The sequence below is a fragment of the Vicugna pacos genome, chromosome X (assembly GCF_048564905.1).
Source record: "Vicugna pacos chromosome X, VicPac4, whole genome shotgun sequence".
NCBI classification, from domain to species: Eukaryota; Metazoa; Chordata; class Mammalia; order Artiodactyla; family Camelidae; genus Vicugna; species Vicugna pacos.
The window spans coordinates 38,599,472-38,619,216 of NC_133023.1; the positions used below are offsets into that span (position 1 = coordinate 38,599,472).

The window sequence follows — 19,745 nt, forward strand, 5'->3', positions numbered from 1 at the left end:
ACCCAACTTGAATGTTACTTTGGGGATCCCCAGGTGAGAGGGCTGCTCCTGTCCTCCCTCAGAGTGTACAGGTGGTGGTGAGATTTGAAATTGTTCAGGGAAAGGGTATTCTCGACACCCCAGGCCCAGGGACCTGTGTATGCATGGGCCTAGAGGTGTGACAAGGCAAGGTGTTTTTGCCTGTGGGAATAGGTGGTGATAGAGAAGTCACTGGAACAGACCTAGAATCATGAGCCTCTCTTGGGGAGTCAGGTGGGGAAAGCCAATAGGCAGGTGGATGCTGGGAGCCAAAAAGGGAAATATTAGTTATCACCAACACGTAGGGGCTGGGAGCCCTAGCAAAGAAATGGATAGCATAGCCTACTGCACTGGTTGTCAGCGGGAGATGCTCTTCCCCACCCCCAGAGGGCATTTGACAGTGTCTGGAGACACTTTTGGTTGTCCCAACTGGGGGATGCTGCTGGTATCTAGTGGGTAGAGCCTGGGGATAAAGCTAAACATCCTGCAGTGCTTCCTACAGCAGAGAAATGTCAATAGTGCCTAGGTTGAAAAATCCTGGCCTAGTGGACTAGTTCTCAAACTTTGGCCTCAGAACATCCCAAGAGCTTCTGCTTATGTCATGCAGCCTCTGGAACTTCCACCATATGTGCAAGAGAGAATGACCACGAAAAACTACTGTGAATAGTTATGAATTTGTGAACCCCCTGAAAGGGTCTCATGAACTGGTAGCCTAGGACCACAGTTTGAGACTCTCTAGCCTAGTGTTTTAAGGTCACAAGCCCTGGAACTGGAATTCCTACGTTCGAACCATAACTCCACCACTTAACTAGATGGAGCAAAGTGAATTAAAGTTTCTGGTCCTCAGCTAGCCCCATTGTTGCCCATAGGCAATCTGCTGCCCAAGGCTACGATTTACATGCAATAAACCAACAGAGCTAACTATTATTATCATTGCTGTAACTCCAACAAATCCACAGGGCCTGGGGCTGACTTGCCTTCAACACACTGGGCTGGCCGGGAGAATAAATCCAGTTCAGGCAGGGGAAGGGCCCGCAGGCCTGGGTGGCGCTCATAAAGTGGTGACCTCTTTTGCATTAGGTTTTGATGGAGGACAAGGGTAGTGGAATGAAGGAAGGGTATTCTGGTCAGGCTAACAAAAATGCCGCTACCAGGATGGGGGCCCGCGGTTCCCAGCAGAGGATGGGACCTAGAAGACCTGGAACCTCTGTGTGCCCCCCGAGCACTCCCCAATACGTCCTCGTCCACCTCGGGGAACTCTACCTCCACCTGCCACACAACCGTTTGCCCTAACAACATGGCGTTAGAATCCCACCAAGCACCTTTGTCCTTCTTAGTTCTCAACTGGAGGTTTCACCCCGCCTATTGGTCGCAGAGATCACCGCCCACGGTCCAATGCCCGCCTAGCCCTTCGGTGCGTCCCAGCGTGGGGTCCCCTTTCAAGACTGCAGGAGCCCCCCGGCTATTTGGGGGGCTCTGCTTCCGTTTCCGGGACCAGAATCCGGAAGCTGCTGTTGAGGGGCCTCTTCCTATAGCCAGCTGCGGTGACTGTGAGAGGAGAGCAAATGGCTATGGCGGCGGTCGCGGCGGGTCTGGCGGGGGCGGCTGCGGCCGAGGACCGAGAGCCACAGCACGAAACGGTGCCGGGCCTGGAGAGCCAGCGGCTCCAAATCGAGAACGGCGAGAATGGGCGAGGGCGTGCACTGCGGGCGGGCGAAAGCTGGTGAGGCACAGCGGCAAGCAGAGCCTTAGCTCGGGGGACGGTGGGGAACGTGGCGGCCGAGGTCCGCAGCAGAGCTGTCGCGGGGGCGGGGGGAGTGGCCTGTGGGACGGAGGGTGAGAGGGGCGGGGAAAGTGCCTCGGCTGGGAAAGGGGCGGGGCCTGGGTGGTGGAGCCTAAAGCCTGAGAACTGGATGCGGTTTGCTGTGCAGCGGCGCGGGGCGGGCCGGGGCGGTGCAGGAGGAGAAACTGCCGCGGCGGCCGGGCCGGGCCGGGGCGGGCCTGCAATGGTTCAGTTTGGAACCTGGGAACGAGGCAGTCCCGGCCACACAGCTGGGGAGCGTGGTGTGCGCGGCGTACCGTGGCATCTTGCTCCGCCGCGCCTGAGAACTTGGCAGCGAGGCGGGTGACGTCAGGCAGAGGAGAGGAATCTGAGCCGAAGGGCCGGGGGCCGAGGGGAGGGAGTCAGAGCCTGCGTGGTGGAGGGAGCTGGGCCTGGGAACGAGGCTTGTGACGTAGGCCGAGGGGCGTGTCGTGAGGCCGAGGAAAGACCGCAGCGGGGAGGTGGTGCCTGTGAAGCAGAAAATGGCGCCTGCGAATGAGCAAAGTTTGTGACGCGGCGAGGTTTTTGCCTCTGGCCGGGGCCTTCTTCCCAGGACGGGAGAAAGTGCAGGTGATTGGCACGGGCGGGGCCTTCAATGTTACATTTGCTTTCTGTTTTAGGACTGTCGTGTTTTTGTAATCGGGAAAAAAATAGCTAATTTTGAAAATGTCAATGCGTATCTTGATAAATCGGCTCTTGTTTAACTGATTTCTTTGCTAACCAGTGCTTGAAATGTACTGTTCCTGGGTTCATTTTATTTCTCGCCGAGTTGCAGCTCGTTTTTTAAATTGTGAAATACGTAAGACCTGAAAAGATTACATGAAACGTTTGCATAGCACAGGTTGATGGACATTCTATAAAAAATAAACGGCCTGTGCGCTTCAAAAATTTCAAGGTCGTGAAAGACAAAGGATGAAGAACTGTTCCAGATTGAAGAAATTAATGGGATTTAACGAGTCTTGGTAACAAATGCAACGTGTGATCCTGGATTGGATCCCGGAGCAGAAAAAATAAATCATTTAAAAATCAGTTTTTTCTCAGAAAGTTAATTTTCTCACTTTCACTGTAAAAGATATGAATGGGAAAATTGGTAAAAATTTTACCAAGGTCTGTAGATTAGATTTTGGTACTGCTAATTTCTTGATTTTGATAATTGTATTTTGCTTATGAAAGAGAATATCTTGGTTTTTAGGAAATACACGCCGAAATACTTAGGGGTAAAGAACCATCGTGTAAGCAGCTTACTCTTAAATGGTTGAAATAATAGCATATAAAAGGATACATCTAAGGAAACAATTACAGAGCAAAGGGATAAAATGTTACATTTGGAGAATCCGAATGAAGAGCATACAATTCTTTGTTACTATTTTTTGCAATTTTTCTGAGTCTATTTCATGGTAAGAAAAAAATTTAAAGAATAATAAAAAAAATTGTGAGTTCACCACCTAGGTTAAGATTCAGACAATTACCTTAAGAAATCCTTCTGTGCCCCTCCCCGCTGCAAATCCCCCTCCCTGTGCCACGGGAAACTGTTATCCTGAATATTTAAATTTCGCTACCGCTTTTTCCACCATTGTGTGCATCCCTAAGTAGTATTTGTGGTCTAAGCTTTCATTTTATGGAGGATACGCAAGAAATTATACTGGATGATGCATACCGTGTGCCTTCGCATCTCATCAGGTGGGTACTCGGTATCCACATGACGTCATTGGTGACGTTTGTCTTGATCACTTGGTGAAGGTGGTATCTGCTTGATTTCTCCCCTGTAAAGGTACTGTTTTCCTCTTTCTGTACGCAGTAATTCTCAAAAAAAAATTTATGTCCATCCATTCCTCAAAAACGTTTTAACGGTCTTCCTGTCTCTTGCAGTGTAAATGCTAAAATTCTTACTGTGACTTGCAAGGCTTTGCCATTGTGAGGCTGGTCCCCCGGCTCTGATTTTTTTTCCATCTCTCCTCTGATTACCCTCCCCCTCACTTTCTCCATCCGGCCATATTGAACTCTTGCTGTTCCTCCAATGCATCAAGCGTGCTCTCACCTGAGAGCCTTTAGGAGTGAGGCTTGCTCATTTTACAGATTTCTTTAAGCAGAAGAACCATATATAACAAATATATATTTCTGTTACTGATAAGACAAGTTGAGATCACCCAAACTGTGAGTATGAAACCAAGCAATTTATTTCACCATTACACTATAGCTCTCCAGCCAGGCAAAGCGTCACTCCATCCTGAGAATAAACAATAACTGGAACTTTTTTTTTTAGCCCACTTGGAGGTGTTCAGAAGGGCCTGGGGGCTTTGGTTTCTGCCCCATCCTACCTTTACAGCCCAATACCCTTTAAAATTAGCCCACCCATACCAGGTTTCCTTTTGGGGTGCTGAAAATGGTTTGGAAGTAGGTAGAGGTGGTGGTTGCACAACACTGTGAATGTACTAAATGCCACTGAATTGTTCACTTTTAAAATGGTTAATTTTATGTTATGTGAATTTTTAAAATTATGATCTGTCAATAAAAAAATTATGCCACCAATGTTGGTTCAGTATTGAAGCCAGTTTATCTCTGCTAATGTGGATAATACCATGCAGCATTTTTCCTTAACTCCATTTTTTTAATGCTTATCTAGAGCAAAGCATCTCAAGATTCGTTAATTTGCTGTCCTTTTTATAGGGGTTTGCTACAGTCATCAGGAAATTTGTGTTGATAAAGCATTTCAAAATCATGGAATAATCCCAGATCATGTACCTAATATCAGTATTAATATTTGCACCTTCCGTTGTTCATCATCTGACGGACTGGGTGAGGACAATTAATTAATTTGGCCGTCTGAACTGATTTAATTTCTAAGAGACGCTTAAATTTTAAGAGAAAATTCAAATCTATGCCCTCTAGGTCTGTGCAGGGTGCGGATAATTTCCTAACAGAGGTAAGCGAGCATGGGTTCTCTTTGTTCAGGTAGGGAAGGTGGATGGCTGAGTTGAGTGTTGCAGAATCAATAGTGAGTTTGCAGGGAAAGCAACATCTCAGTGGAGCTTAAGAGATCAGCCTGGAAATGCTGAGGGTTTTCTGTCAATGGAGAAGCCTGCACAGCACAGGGAACCATCAGCTTTAATGAAGACCCAAAACTAAAGCAACTGAAATTTTCACACCTTTGGCCGTTGCTGCTGTAGCTCCTATACCAGGTAAATATGCCTGGCTACTGGGATCTAATGACAGAAATAAACAAGAAGCTGCTGACAATTCCCTTGTAATTGAGTTGGATTTTTTTGTGAACAAAAAAGGGAAGGGTTTGTGAGTCTAGAGTCCTGGGGGTGGGGAGGAATCTTGTGGTAGGCAGTTATTGTACTAGTCTTTGTTGCTTGAACATGAGTATGCTTTTTAGCCTGAAAAGTATGCAATTATTGAAATTTATATTAGCATATCTAATTATATATAATTAATTATAATTAGCCGAGGAGGATAAACTTTTTGGTTTGTCATTTTTAAAAGCATTCGGTTTGAAAAATGAAAGAGCTTTTATAAAAATGTTAATTAAAGTTGGGGGAATTTTAGATAAACCTGAGGGTGCCTATTGTCATTCGTTTTGGAGGGCAAAGGAGCAGATCTTTGTGGTATCTCACAGAGATAGTTTAGGCATAAAAGAACATTTTAATGGTGTTATTGTTATGAACTTGGGAAAAAAGCAAGAATAGTTTTTTTTTAAACGAGGTAAGTAAGTTGAAGTAAAGACAAGAAATATTTATAGTCAACCTTGTAGAACACACTGATAAACAACAAAGATTATTAGGAGCTTAACTTTTTTTTGACAGCAAGAATTCTTTTTACAAGCCGAGTTAATAGGATGTCAGAAAGCTCCAAGAGTTACCGGTGATTTGGTGACAAAAAAGGAACTTCCAACCTGGGCATAAATTAATGTAGTCATTTCACAGAAAGAGGCCCAAATTCTAATTGTTCTCCTTTGGTACATTATTCATGTAACACTTTACAGAAAGGATTGAATTATGTGCCTTTTTATCTATGTGTTTAGGTTTATACAGATACATAAATCATAAATTTAGAACAATGTAATGGTACATTTACCATCTGATAAGCTAACAACCTTTTAATAAACAAGTAGGAAATAATCTCTCTAAATTTATATCCATATTTCTAGTTTCTCTATAGTCATTATTCCTAGTGCAATTATTAACCAAAACAACCAATATTTTCTCCAGACACAAGAGAAAACTAGAGGACAGAAAATACTGTTTAGTAATTTTTTTTTCCATAAGCACGCATTTCATATGATTTAACAAATTTGAGGAAATACAACCATAAGTAATGTTAACAAGATCCATTTTTATTTCTATATACTAGCAATAAGAAATTTGAAAATTAAAATTGCAAAGATACCATTTACAGTAGCAACCAAAAAAATGGAGTACGTAGGTGTAAATGTAACAAAGTGGGTGCTTTTCAGTTACAGTGATGGCCACCCGAGCTGACAGATTATGAGACATCCCAATTCAAAGATGTTAAAATTGTTTAACATGTCTTTGAATTGGAAAAATGTGGCAATATTTTGTGAAAATTTGTGCAAAACTTCAGCCTTCTATGAAGCCTTTAGAAATTCAGGTTGTGGCCTGGTCTGGGGGTTTTGCTTACCACCTTAAAGAGTGATTTTAATGTTAGTTTTCCTAAAACTGCTTTAAAAAAAAAACTGTTGAGCTGTGCCTCCCTTTGCATCCAAGGTCTCATTAACAATAAATTAGCTTTACTGAGTAAATTAATGTCACAGATCATCAATGGAGGCAGTTAAAACCATGGAGGGGTGAGGGGTGAGGTCGGTGATGGGGTCTTCTGAGTGATGGGAAGTGTCTGTGGTATGAGCCACCGGGATGGGGAGGTTGGTGTCGCCGGCATGAGTGAAATGCAGGGTATATGGGGGTCACTACAACCCCCAAAATAAATAAACGAATAAAAAACAACCCACAGAAATGTTTGCCTATTCAGGTGACCTGACCAAGGTTTTTCTATACCTCCATCCCCCCACCTCTCCGATCCTTTCATAAACAAAAGCTGCCATTTTAAAGAATCTAGTTTATAAAATGCTGGAAAACTAACCAATACAATGTAACATATTTTTCAACAGTTTTGTGGTTTTTTAAAAAGTGTGCATTTGAGTGAGGCTCTTAAGTACTTGGGACAGCCTTTGATGTGCCAAAAATTCCATAGCAGAACAGGTTTGTGGGGAGGAAGACAGGCTTTATGTATACATGAACTTTTATGTCCAAGCCCTGGAGTGGGAACGGTTAACAGCTAATGTTCACTTAGCGCTGTACGTCAAATGCTTTGCAGACTTAAGAATTTCTCATGACATTTTACAAAGGCAGCTTTCAACAGTCCTAAATGTTTATCCTAGTAGTGCATATAAAAGCTTCTCCTTTAAAAGAGCTGATTAAAGTGCACTTAAAAATGGTTCTGATGGTAAATTTTATGTTACATGTTTTCCAACGCGAGCTGGTCACCGTAAGCTCAGAAATTTATTATAAAGCCAAAATAAATCCTAAACACAAAAATGATTTTAAAATGGCAATATGCCGTTTGAAGAAAATGATGCCTTTGAAGGAAACCCTTATGATTGTTTTAGCATCATAAATTCTTTACAGTTTCTGGGCAGATTTTCAGAATTTAACGATCCATTTCTTAGCTGAAGGTTTTTGCCTCTAATTCTGTATCCTTTATAAGCACTGCACACTTAAATGGCTAAAGTCTTATTGGCTGCAAATAACAGTCATTTTGAACCTAATTTAACTGTGTTACCCCACAGGCTAATACAAGTGACTTATTGTTTATAATAAAATCTTGTGTTTCCCGGCACTATGGATGCGCGGTTTGTTTTTTTTGCCTTATTGAACACATTTTTTTGTTTGTTTTTAATCAAATCTCTCTTAATATCCTAAGAAGTAAAGCATTCCATCCAAATCTGGGTTGCACCAAATAAATTTTGCTTCTAATCTGTTTTTATATGATACTGAAAGTTTCTTTAAGTGTTGAATTCTGGGAAGATTTATTTTTAAATTGAAATATAATCAACATAGCACTGTTAGTTTTAGGTGTACACGAAACTTGTCCTCTTGACTTGTAACATGTTGGTACTTTCAGTCTAATAACTGTGGGAAGTGATACCACTAACCCCCAGGTAACCATGTGACACCCCTGTTACCTGTCTGCTCCAGGTTCCTCGTGGGGCAGCACTGGTACAAGTACTGGGAAGTGTACGTGCAGGGAGGAGACCAGGACTCCAGCCCCTTCCCTGGCTGTATCAACAATGCTGAGCTCTTTGAAGGTACCAGGCCTCTGCCTCCCCCCTCAGCCTAGCCCTGGAGTTCTTGTCCCCTCTGTCCCAACAGATGATCATAAGCCCCTTCTCTGTGCTAGGTCATTGGTGAGATGGCCAGAGGGACTCATCTCTTTCATTCCCTGATTGTTCCTCTGCCACCTCCCCCCACTCTCATGCAGACCAGGTAAACTGGCACCTCAAGAAGGGACTGGTGGAAGGTGAGGACTATGTGCTGCTCCCAGCGGCTGCCTGGCATTACCTGGTCGACTGGTATGGTCTAGAGCATGGCCAGCCTGCCATTGAACGCAAGGTAGAGTGGGTGGGGAGGGTGCTGGGGGGTGGCTTCTGTGGTGGGGAGGGCAGAAGGCAGGCCTTAGAGGCCCAGGTTGGGTCCAGACCTGTGTGTTCCGTACGCTGTGGGGACACACCTGTGTCTGCACTCGCCTCCCCTCCCAGGTCCCTACACGGTATCTTGGTGTGTCCCCTGTCTTTGCTCGCCGCTGCGTGCTCCCCTCACAAGTGTGTCTCTGCCACGTGTGTTTGCCTGCGTGTGCTCCTCTGATCTCACAGGTCGTCACGCCTGTGTCGCGCGCGTGCTGGGTGGGTACACCTCTGTATGCGCCCTGCCCTCCTTCCAGGTCGTGGAGCTGTCCGGCATCCAGACGGTCGAAGTGTACCCAGTAGAACTGCTGCTGGTCCAGCACAGTGATATGGACACACCTCACACTGCTCAATTCAGCCACACAGATTCCATTGGTGAGTCTAAGGGGCAAGAAGGAGTTGGCATCCCCAGCCACTGTCACAGCTCGGTGACCTGAGGAGTCTGATGCCAAGATGGGTGGATCCTTCAGGGTCCCAGGAAGACCCTGAATCCATCACCCTCCACAGACCTAGTTGTGCGCACCGCTCGGGAGCAGTTTCTGGTGAGCCCCCAGGAAGAGACACGGCTGTGGGTCAAGAACGCGGAGGGTTCTTTTGAGAGACTGTGCAACACACGTGTCACAGTGCTTGACGCCGCTCTCAAGACTGGGCAGGTAAGGGCGGGCGGGGGGTGCCTTCTTGGCCACCAGCAGCGCTCAGGTTGGGGGAAGTGAGGGCTCGGTGCCTGTGGACCCTTCACGAATGCCTTTCCTGCTTTTACTCCTCTTCCTCCAACCCAGGTGGTCGTCATGGAGACCCGAAACAAGGACGGCACTTGGCCCAGCGCACCACGCGCCATGTGAGCCCTTGGGCTTCCCACTCCAGAGCGGGGTCCCACGGCAGGCAGAACGACCGAGCCCGCGGGCATATGTCACCCGCGCGTCCTAGGCCCTCAGCTGATGAGAGTTTTTTTCATCCACCCCAGGAGCAGCACGTCGGAGGAGGATGCGGATTTCCAGGGCCAGCCAGGCATCTGTGGTCTCACCAATCTGGGCAACACGTGCTTCATGAACTCGGCCCTGCAGGTTGGGCCCTTAGGGCGAGGTCTGGCACAGCGCAGGGGTGGATTCGAGCATTGGGGGTTGGGGACTGCAGGGCAAGGGGTCAGGTTGGAAGCCAAGGCCCCACAGTCTGGCTTGACGTGCCCACGTCCCTTCCTGAAATGTCAGCGCCTTTGGCCACCATGGCCCGCGCGTTCCCTTGTCTTCTCTCCCTCGTCACCACGTTCTTCCTTCCCCTGAAATGCTGCTCTCTTCTCTCCCCCACTCCTCCCCCTTTCCCCTTCCTCCTTGCTTCCTTTCCTCCGTCCCCACCTCGGTGACCTCTCCTCCGCGTTCACCGGGCCCCTGCCTCCTGCAGTGCCTCAGCAACGTGCCACAGCTCACCGAGTACTTCCTCAAAAACCGCTACCTGGAGGAGCTCAACTTCTGCAACCCGCTGGGCATGAAGGGCGAGATCGCAGAGGCCTACGCGGACCTGGTGAAGCAGGCGTGGTCTGGCCACCACCGCTCCATCGTGCCCCATGTGTTCAAGGTGGGGCTCAGCCCTGGGCTGCTCCCCTCCGCCCCGCTCCTCTTGAGCCTCCTAGCTCCCTCCCGCTCTGACGGCCCGCCCTGCCCATCTTCTCAGACCAAGGTCGGCCACTTTGCGTCCCAGTTTCTGGGCTACCAGCAGCATGACTCTCAGGAACTGCTGTCGTTCCTCCTGGACGGGCTGCACGAGGACCTCAATCGCGTCAAGAAGAAGGAATACGTGGAGCTGTGCGATGCCGCTGGGAGGCCGGACCAGGTGGGTGCTCCTGAAAGGCCTCCATCCTGAGCGCCTCGTTAAAGCCACTAGGGCCTCACCTCAGGGGTTTTCTGGCCTCCCTGGGGTATCCCACACCCCACCATTTTCTGTTATGCTCCTCTTCCCCGACCTCAGTCCCAACACCACATCTGCCCCCACACCCAACCCAGAGTTAACCCCCACCCAGTCTTCTGTCCAAAATAACCTCCAGCCCTGACAGTGAACACGGTCCCCAGATAGCCCCAGTTGCCTCTGGACTTGACCAGTGGCCCCCACCGTAACTTTCATCCCATGGGAATGCACCGCAAACCGTGGTCTCCCCCGGCCCCCGGGCAAGCCTCACCGCCTCACGTGATGCTGTTCACAGGAGGTTGCTCAGGAGGCCTGGCAGAACCACAAACGGCGGAACGATTCTGTGATCGTGGACACTTTCCACGGCCTCTTCAAGTCCACGCTGGTGTGCCCTGATTGTGGCAACGTGTCTGTGACCTTTGACCCCTTCTGCTACCTCAGTGTCCCACTGCCTGTCAGCCACAAGAGGGTCATGGAGGTCTTCTTTGTCTCCATGGACCCCCGCCGCAAGCCAGAGCAGGTATGGGGGGGTGGGTGGGGACACGGGGACAGATGTAATGAAGCGCATGCGCTCAGAGTCTGAGCGCTCTGCTGCGCCTCAGGGTTCCCTGCACTAACCCGCCGCCTGGCTCCTGCTCTCTTGTGGCTGCTGTTTCTCCCTCAGCACCGGCTCGTGGTCCCCAAGAAGGGCAAGATTTCGGATCTGTGTGTGGCTCTGGCCAAGCACACTGGCATCTCACCAGAAAGGGTGAGGCTCTGCAGTCGGAGGGAGGGTGGGATTCAGGGACAGGGAGGCAGAAGGGCCTGGGGAGATATTAGGGACTGACAACCTGTTCCCTCTTCGTATTCCATTCCCAGATGATGGTGGCGGATGTCTTCAGTCACCGCTTCTATAAGATCTACCAGCTCGAGGAGTCCCTGAGCAGCATCTTGGACCGAGATGATATCTTCATGTGAGTGAGAGGACTGGGGCAGATGGAGGGGGGTCCTCGGGAACCTCCTCTGTTTAACCACCTTCCCTCTCCCCTCCTCTGATTCACTGGCACCTGCCCTGCTCGGCAGGGGCTTGGGGCTGTCAGTGAGTTGGGTGACAAATCTTTCTACAGGGCGTCCTTGGATGTGTTCTTCCTTGTTATGTGAGGCCCTTGTTTCTTTATTTTATTCAGTACTTACCTTGGACCTCTTATATACCGGATGCTGACCTCTACTCTTTACTCATGTTTCAGTCCTCCAAAACCAAGTGATTTTCGAAGCAGGGAACACTAAGAAGCTTTCTGAACATAAGAGCATTCAGAACAAATTTGGCTAACTAAAATAGAGAGTACTTTATGAGTAGAAAGGTTCTTTGTAAACCAAATGGTTTTCCAAAAAGAAAAGGACTTTAGATTCCTGTATCACAAAAAGTTTTTAACTCCCTCAGTGCTGATAACACCAAAGTACTTTATTAAACAGCACATAAAACTGTGTAACTCACCCAACAGTTTGTAAAACACAAAACTCTGGGTGACTCTTCAGACTCTGAAAGTATTTTTTAAGACTCTGAGTGGTTGAGTGGCTGGAACAACTGGGGCAGAGTCTGCGAATCCCTCTTGGGTGTCCTGATCAGGTGTGGCCTGATGTCCATCCCCCGCAGATACGAGGTGTCAGGCAGGGCTGCTATCGGCGAGAACTCCAGAGAGGACGTCGTGCTCCCCATCTACCTGCGGGAGCGCACCCCAGCCCGGGACTACAACAACTCCTACTATGGCCTGATGCTCTTTGGGCACCCGCTCCTGGTGTCGGTGCCCCGGGACCGGCTCTCCTGGGATGCTCTGTATCACATCCTGCTGTACCGCCTCTCGTGAGTCCGCCGTTCGGGGTCAGGGGGAGGTGGGGGGTCACAACTCAGATCCAAGTGTCTAGCTGCTTAGTTGCCGCCTCCCTCCCACATCCAGGAAGACAGCTCAAACTTCACATGGCCAGAGAGGAACTTGCAGGGATTTTTGTTTTTCCTGTCTAAATTTCTGGCTTTGCCACACCTCTCCTAGGTGCCGGGGATACAGAGGTGAACAAAACAGGCAAATTACAGACAACTTCATCCTGTGCTTAATTGCCTCGTCCTCTGAGAGGCTTGGTTAATTGTGTTTTTACTGATAGATTCTTAAAAAAAAATTTTTTTTAATGGAGGTACTGGGGATTGAACTCAAGACCTCATGCATGTTAAGCATGCGCTCTACCACTGAGCTATGCCCTCCCCTCTTTACTGACAGATTTACATCGAGCTTAAAATCCAGAGTCCTTACCAAGGCAAACAGCAACGCACTGTTTGGCTTCTCCTCCCCCTCTTGTCCTTACAAGTGCTCCTTGGGGCCTTTTCTGATGGTTACTTACTGCATATTATGTGCCTGTTTACCAGTGGCTTGTACTTAAGAGCCACACTCCTTAACTGTGGCACTCGAGATCCTACATTGCCAGGCTACCTCTTTCCTCCTTCCCCTGGCATCTCCTGAAGCTTTCTGGGCTCATCACTAACACAGTGGCTTCCCATCATAAGCAACGTAGAACCCCAGGCTCTGCCCTCCCTGCCCTCGTGTTCCTCCTCGAGAGACTCCTCTGCTCTGTCGGCAGGCGCTATGTGACCAGACCCAGCTCGGATGATGAGGACGATGGGGATGAAAAAGGTGAGGAAGGAGAGAGGATTGGCAAGGATGAGGGTCTGTACGAGCAGTCCCGCCTCCAGAGAGAGGGTCAGTGGCGGGGAGTATGTGGGGTAGGTCTATCCTACACAGGGTCCCCCTGGATGTGCACCTCAGCCCCCTGGGCTCACGCAGTCCCACCCCTGATCTCCCCCACCTGCCCTTGGCAGACCTGGAGGACAAGGACGCCATCCCTAAGCCTGGCCAGATGGCTGGGGGCAGCTCCCAAGACCCTGGGCAGGAGCAGGCTGGACCCAGCTCTGGAGTCGCAAGCGGGAGCCGGGCCCCCGTGGACAACTCCCCTGGACCATCTCACTGGCCCCAGCGGGCACGGCGCAAGCATCTGTTCACCCTGCAGACGGTGAATTCCAACGGGACCAGCGACCGCTCGACCTTCAACGAGGATACCCATGGTGTCTCCTTCAGCTGTGAGCCAGGGTTGGGGAGGTGGGAGGTGGGGTTTCCTTGGCAGCAGGGCCCATGACCGCCTCCCCTTGCCCCCAGCCCAGCCATACATTGCCATTGACTGGGAGCCAGAGATGAAGAAGCGTTACTATGACGAGGTGGAGGCTGAGGTAAATAAGATCCCAGGGATGGGGAGGGGGGCGCCCCCCCTCCTCTGCTGAGCCATGACCCATGACCTCAGGGCTCCCAGGGCCTTGGACGCCTGGCTTCAAAGTCCATGCTCTTAACCACTCAGCGTGCGTCCTCCGCCCGCACTCCCTATTATCCTCCCATCCTCATACCTGGCCGTCTCCCCCGACCTAGGGCTACGTGAAGCATGATTGCGTCAGCTACGTGCTGAAGAAGGCTCCGGTGCGGCTGCAGGAGTGCATTGAGCTCTTCACCACTGTTGAGACCCTAGAGAAGGAAAACCCCTGGTGAGGGACCAGAGCGGGGCCTCTGGGGGTACAGTTGGGAGGGAGCACATCCCTGGCTCCCTGTTACCACTGAATACACCTCCTTACCCCTCCCCGTCACTCCAGTGCATCCTGCCACCCTGGCCACCAACACCCCGAGCGCGTTCCCACCTCAGAGCCGTGCCTGGCTGTTCCTTCTTCCAGGAACATTCTTCCTCCCATTACTTACAGGACTTGGCCACCTTTGTTTTGTTCAGGTTTCTCATCAACTGTCACCTTATCAGAGAGAGACCCTCCTCCCCCAGCCATCACCTCCCTCCATAGCATTTCTTTCTAATTCTGTAGTACCACGTCATGTCACATTCCAGATCCTTTGTTGCATGTTTTGCCTTCTGTTAGAGTGAATCCCTTGAGGATGAAGATTTTCAAGTTCACTGTCTGTCTCCTCATTATAACAGCGCGGGCTGCGCAGTACACCACTCATTAGATCTTGGCAGAATAAACCAAACACAAAGAGAGAACCAAAAAGATAAATCCAGCCTCAAAAATCAGAGCAGCATCTCCACAGAGCAGGAAGGGACCAGAAACACAAAGTAATGCCAAAGGGTTCAACAGTAGGCCATCAGTAAATACCTGGCAAGCGGGTGAGTGAGTAAAACAGGAGAGAGAAACCAGAGGGACAGAGGCAGGCTCTAAAATAAGACTAGTGTCTCACAGACCAGAAACCAGACAGAAACACACGCCAGTACAAAAGCGTATACAACGGGCGATCTAAGTACTTGGTGAGTGGATGGCAGGATTTTAACGTGTCAAGAGAACAAAGTATTGTACCAGGCGGGCCAGGAGGAAGAGCAGCATCTCTGGGCCAGACGTGGCCCGTGAAGGCTACACGGCACAAAAAGCACACAGCAGGTGCCGAGGAAGTGCCTGCGGACTGACTCGGGCTCCTTCTGCAGGTACTGCCCCACCTGCAAGCAGCACCAGCTGGCCACCAAGAAGCTGGACCTGTGGATGCTGCCCGAGACGCTCATCATCCACCTGAAGCGCTTTTCCTACACCAAGTTCTCCCGCGAGAAGCTGGACACCCTTGTGGAGTTTCCTATCCGGTCCGGGTTGGGGGGAGGCCGGCTGGGGGGAAGGCAGGGAAGGGAGGACGGAGCGCCACCGGTATTACCGGTATTAACCGTCTCCCCACCCACAGGGACCTGGACTTCTCCGAGTTTGTCATCAAGCCGCAGAACGAGTCGGCCCCGGAGCTGTACAAATATGACCTCATCGCGGTTTCCAACCATTACGGGGGCCTGCGAGATGGACACTGTATGCGCTGGGCTGCAGCAGGGGCGCGCCCTGGGGGGGTCAGGGTGTCCCCAGCGGGAGCTAGATACGTGGCCCAGTGGCTAGGTCGTCGGGGTGGGAGGGGTCGGAGGAGTGAGAGCGAACCTGGACACCCCTTAGCGGCAGGCGGTGGGCGAGGACAGCTTCCCCTCTTTTTCCAGACACAACATTTGCCTGCAACAAGGACAGCGGCCAGTGGCACTACTTTGACGACAACAGCGTCTCGCCTGTGACTGAGAACCAGATTGAGGTGTGATTTCCGCCCCCCCTTCTCCCGACACCCCCTGCCCGATCCACACTGACTCCTGTCCTCTCCTCGCAGTCCAAGGCAGCCTACGTCCTCTTCTACCAACGCCAGGACGTGGCCCGTCGCCTGCAACCCCAGCCCGGCTTATCTGAGCCCTCAGCGTCCCCTGCCTGCGGTACCCCACCCAGCTCTGAATCCATGGATGTTAACTGAGGGGCCTGGGCCCTGCCACAGGGAAGGAAGCCATCTCTGCTCTCTTCCTTCCCGAACCCACCCCTGTCCTCTTACCCGTGTTAGGTGCCCCATTCCGGGCGTCACAGGCTTAGTCGTGGCTACTGTTCTCCTGTGCTGCTATGTTGCTCTCTCCTGGGGAAGAAGAGGTCGTGTCTCCTCCCAGCACTGTGTCCCCCGCCTGTGTTTGCCCCTTAGAGCATTCCCTTCCCTTCTATTCTCTATTTATGGTTGTCCCCTTCCCTCTTGTCCTCAACCTGGGGTGTTCTGAGGGGGGGGTGGTGGGCTGCACCTCAACACAGAGTGTATTTTCTTATTGAGACCCTGTACCTTGCGCTGTGTATATATAAAAGTGCCAGTGTGTTCCTTGGCAGTGTGGGTTTTTTTCCCCCACATACTTCCTAAGCCCCCATTTTATGCCTGTGTGCTTATTAAATGCCAGGTGTGGGAGGGGTGCTGCTCTGAGTGCTTATTGAGCGCCGTTGGTGTGCCAGGTACCAGTCCAAGTGCTTTTGAAGCACCATCTGCACGCCCGACGTTTTCCAAAGCGTTTTTACTGACACTGACTCAGAATCCTCACGGCAGTCTCCTGCGGGAGCTGTCACTGCCAATCTCAGATGGGGAAACAGATACAGAGGTCAAGTAATTGCTCAAGTTATGCCCGGAGGTCAGTACACGGTTATCAGTTACACTACAGGTAGTCCCTGGAGGGGCTGTTTGACCTTGGACCCAAGATGGAAATCTTTATGGACATGATCTGGGCTACAGCTGATGCGGGAAAGGTGCACCGGGAACACACAGGCATCCATGCGGGCAAATGTGTGGTTTCTGGACATAAAGACAGTAACCAGATCACTTCATAGGCCCCCAGTAGTGTCTGGAGGAGGGTCCCTGTGGGCATCCTGTATCTGTCCCACCCCTTCCCCCATCCCACTGTGACTGCAGCTTCCCCACCTGGCAGGGCCCCTCCAGCCTCAGCCCCCTGAGGAGTGAGGTGGGAGCACCTCCCACAGTGTGAGTGCAGCACAGCCTGTCTGAGCACAAGCTGCCCTCTAAGCGCTCAACAGCTCCCGCCTGACCCTTCCCACAGGCGCCATCACCTCAGAAACAGGGCTTCTGTGGGGACCACCATGAGGCGGGGTGGAGTGGACAGGGGAGGTATCCGGACACAGGCAAGCACCCCAGCTCTTGCCACTGAGGAAGGGAATCCTGATCAGGGCAGCTGAGAGACCATGCCCACAGGAAGGGCCTCCTCGTTTTCCCCTCCCAGCCCCCTGCCCTTGCACCGGACCTGGCAGGACCCACTCTGAGGGTCACTCAGTCCAGCCTTGTCACCCACAAACCTCCCTGTCGTGCCGTGGACACACGCAAGAATCAAGGTAGCTGCTGTGAAGAACTCAGCTCAAACTGACTTAAGCAAAAATAACAGAAATACTAATTAATGGCAGGACTGGATCCAGGAACTCGAAAGCTGTCATTTAATCCTCAAGAAGCCCATATGGTTTAAGCACTGTTACCCCCATTTTGCAGATTAAGAAGCACGCATTAAAGAGCTGGTTCAAAATGAGTTTTAAGCACAGGAAGACCTCATTAGCTATGGGTAATCAGTCCTGGACAAAAACCCTAAAATGAATTCACTCAAAATAACTTATCTGATTTGACCAAAGACATCTTGAAAGGACACCATGCCCAAGAATCAGGAGAAATAAACAAGAGACACCATTACACAGAGATGCCTCATATTACAGTTCTCAGATGTCCATGTAAGACAGTTACGCTTGCTCTGAATTTAAGAAGTCAAGGGATGAGTTTAATACCACGTCAGACATAGCTGAAGAGGGAATTTGTGATATAGATTAAAATGTCCAAAGGAATTCATCTAGAAGATTCTAAGTTAGCCTAATACTATATTTTGATAAATTAAAAGCTATCAGACCAGAGAATAGAAAGACTATAAATTTTTTTAAATGGAGGTGCTGGAGATTGAACTCAGGACCCTGTGCATGCTAAGGATATGCTCTACCACTGAGCTACACCCACCCCACCCCCTGAAAAAGTATAAATTTCAAAGAAGAGGGAGGGCAATAGAATGATGAATTCCAGAAGAAGGCAAGAAGAAAGGAACATGGGACAAGGTGGATGGATAGAGTACATACACCATCACTTGCAAATAAAGGCTGCTCTGTCCCCTCCAGTTCAAGGGAGGAAACTGGGGACTGGGCTACAGCTTCAAGACCACAGCTGCCATCGGCGCCAGGGGAAGGGTGGGGTAAGGGCGAGTAAGAATGCCACAAAGCTTTCCTACGACTCTGAAGATGGCTTTTTCTTTTTTTTTTTTCTTTTTTTTTTTTTTCTACTTAAACAATGATTTTATTGCTTGAGTACACACAAATTTATGCAACCAGGGCAGAAGCTGTGGATGACTCATATTTCCAATTGGGGGGGAGGACTCGTTTGGTCTTGTAATAGCGAGCCAACCTATGAATACGGCTCTCAATCAGAATCAGACGGAATTTAGCATCTTTATCCTTCCTGTTCCTCTCAAGATGCTTCCGAACAGCAACAGCCTTCTTAATTAAATGATAAAGATCCTCAGGAAGATCAGGAGCAAGTCCTCTGGACTTAAGAATCCTCAGGATTTTATTGCCTGTCACAAAACGTACTTGTGCAACACCATGTGAATCTCTCAGGATCACACCAATTTGTGAGGGAGTCAGGCCTTTCTTGGCCAGTTTGTAGATCTGCTCCTTCACGTCATCAGACGTCAATTTCAGCCAGGTTGGTACGCTGCGGCGGTAGGGCAGAGCCGACTGGGACAGGCCCTTCCCGGGAGCGTGCATGCGACCCATGATGGCGACAGTCCGGCAGCGAAAAGGAGAACGAGGCTCGGAACGCCGCAGGAAGCTACCCTCCGCGCAGGAAGATGGCTTTTTCTTAACTGGACACTTGCTATGTTGCTATAAATCTGTGACTTTTCCAGAGCGCTGACACCAGTTGGTTCTGACAATTCTTTTTTTTCCCCCCCTTTAATGTTTTTGTTGGGGAACAAGAGCTGCCTAGGCTGCCATTTTGCTGACATCACGCCCCTTGTGTGTTACAAGAATTTAACACACTTAGGAAGCAATGCAATTGGATCCTTTTATATAATGTAATCTTAACATTATCTGTGTTTTAATTGAGGTACTTAGATCATTTAATGTGATTGATACAGTTAAGTTTGAGTCTCTCACCTGGCTATTTGATTTCTACCTATCCTCTTCCCTCTTTTCCTTTTCTACTTTATTTTGAATGAGGTTGTTTTTTGAATGAGGTTGTTTCTTTCTTTTTTTTTTTTCTTGAATGATTCTACTGTATTGCCTTTGCTGGCTTATTAACTGTAACTCTTGGTTTCTTTGACTGATTGCTTTAGGGGTTATAGTACATATCTTTAACTTATCAACTCTACCCGCAAGTGATATATATACCACTTCACATATAGTGTAAGGACTTCACAATAGTGCGCTTCCATTTCTCCCTGCCCAGCCTTTATGCTACTGTCATCATGCATTTTACTTTAACATGTTATAAATTCCAAAATACATTGAAGTAACTGACTTTAAATAAAAACAAAGAGATTTCGATAATAAGAGAAGGAATCACACGTTTACCCACGTACTTACCACCTCCAGTGCTCTTTGTTCCTTTGTGTAGATCCTGATTGACATCTGACATCAATTGTCTCCTTCCTGAAAGACATCCTTCAACATTTCTTGTAGTGCAGGTCTGCTGGTGATGGGTTCTGTTTTTGTATGTCTGAGAAAGTCTATTTCACCTTAGTTTCATGGGTATAGAGTTTTGCGTTGATAGTTTCTATTTCTTTCAGTACTTTAAAAGGTGTTCCTCCACTGTCTTCGTCTCTGCATTGTTTCCTGTGAGAAATTCACTGTCATCCTTATCTTTGTCCCTTTGTATGTAGTCT

General features: G+C 49.3%; 2 protein-coding genes across 5 annotated transcripts; one reads left to right on the forward strand and one right to left on the reverse strand.

The window, feature by feature from the left end:
• The first annotated feature begins 1,529 nt into the window (after window positions 1-1,529).
• On the forward strand, window positions 1,530-16,237 carry USP11 (ubiquitin specific peptidase 11). 4 transcript variants are annotated; one of them, XM_072956223.1, is made up of 21 exons: window positions 1,530-1,741; window positions 8,056-8,165; window positions 8,339-8,469; window positions 8,798-8,915; window positions 9,048-9,193; window positions 9,320-9,378; window positions 9,505-9,604; window positions 9,939-10,112; window positions 10,209-10,367; window positions 10,735-10,959; window positions 11,104-11,187; window positions 11,298-11,392; window positions 12,073-12,279; window positions 13,047-13,099; window positions 13,285-13,542; window positions 13,619-13,689; window positions 13,883-13,995; window positions 14,931-15,080; window positions 15,176-15,291; window positions 15,471-15,559; window positions 15,632-16,237. In XM_072956223.1, exons 1-21 carry the CDS (start codon window positions 1,584-1,586, stop codon window positions 15,767-15,769), a joined length of 2,754 nt encoding a protein of 917 aa, XP_072812324.1. In that variant the 5' UTR covers window positions 1,530-1,583; the 3' UTR covers window positions 15,770-16,237. The 4 variants fall into 4 exon arrangements, with proteins under 4 accessions (XP_072812324.1, XP_006213466.3, XP_072812325.1 ...); XM_006213404.4 differs by having other exon boundaries at window positions 1,532-1,741; window positions 13,285-13,527; XM_072956224.1 differs by lacking the exon at window positions 1,530-1,741 and adding an exon at window positions 1,988-2,410 and having other exon boundaries at window positions 13,285-13,527.
• Window positions 16,238-18,144: 1,907 nt separating this feature from the next.
• On the reverse strand, window positions 18,145-18,704 carry LOC102545667 (small ribosomal subunit protein uS15). Its single transcript, XM_006213403.4, has one exon. It carries the CDS (start codon window positions 18,634-18,636, stop codon window positions 18,181-18,183), a length of 456 nt encoding a protein of 151 aa, XP_006213465.1. The 5' UTR covers window positions 18,637-18,704; the 3' UTR covers window positions 18,145-18,180.
• Window positions 18,705-19,745: the final 1,041 nt, after the last annotated feature.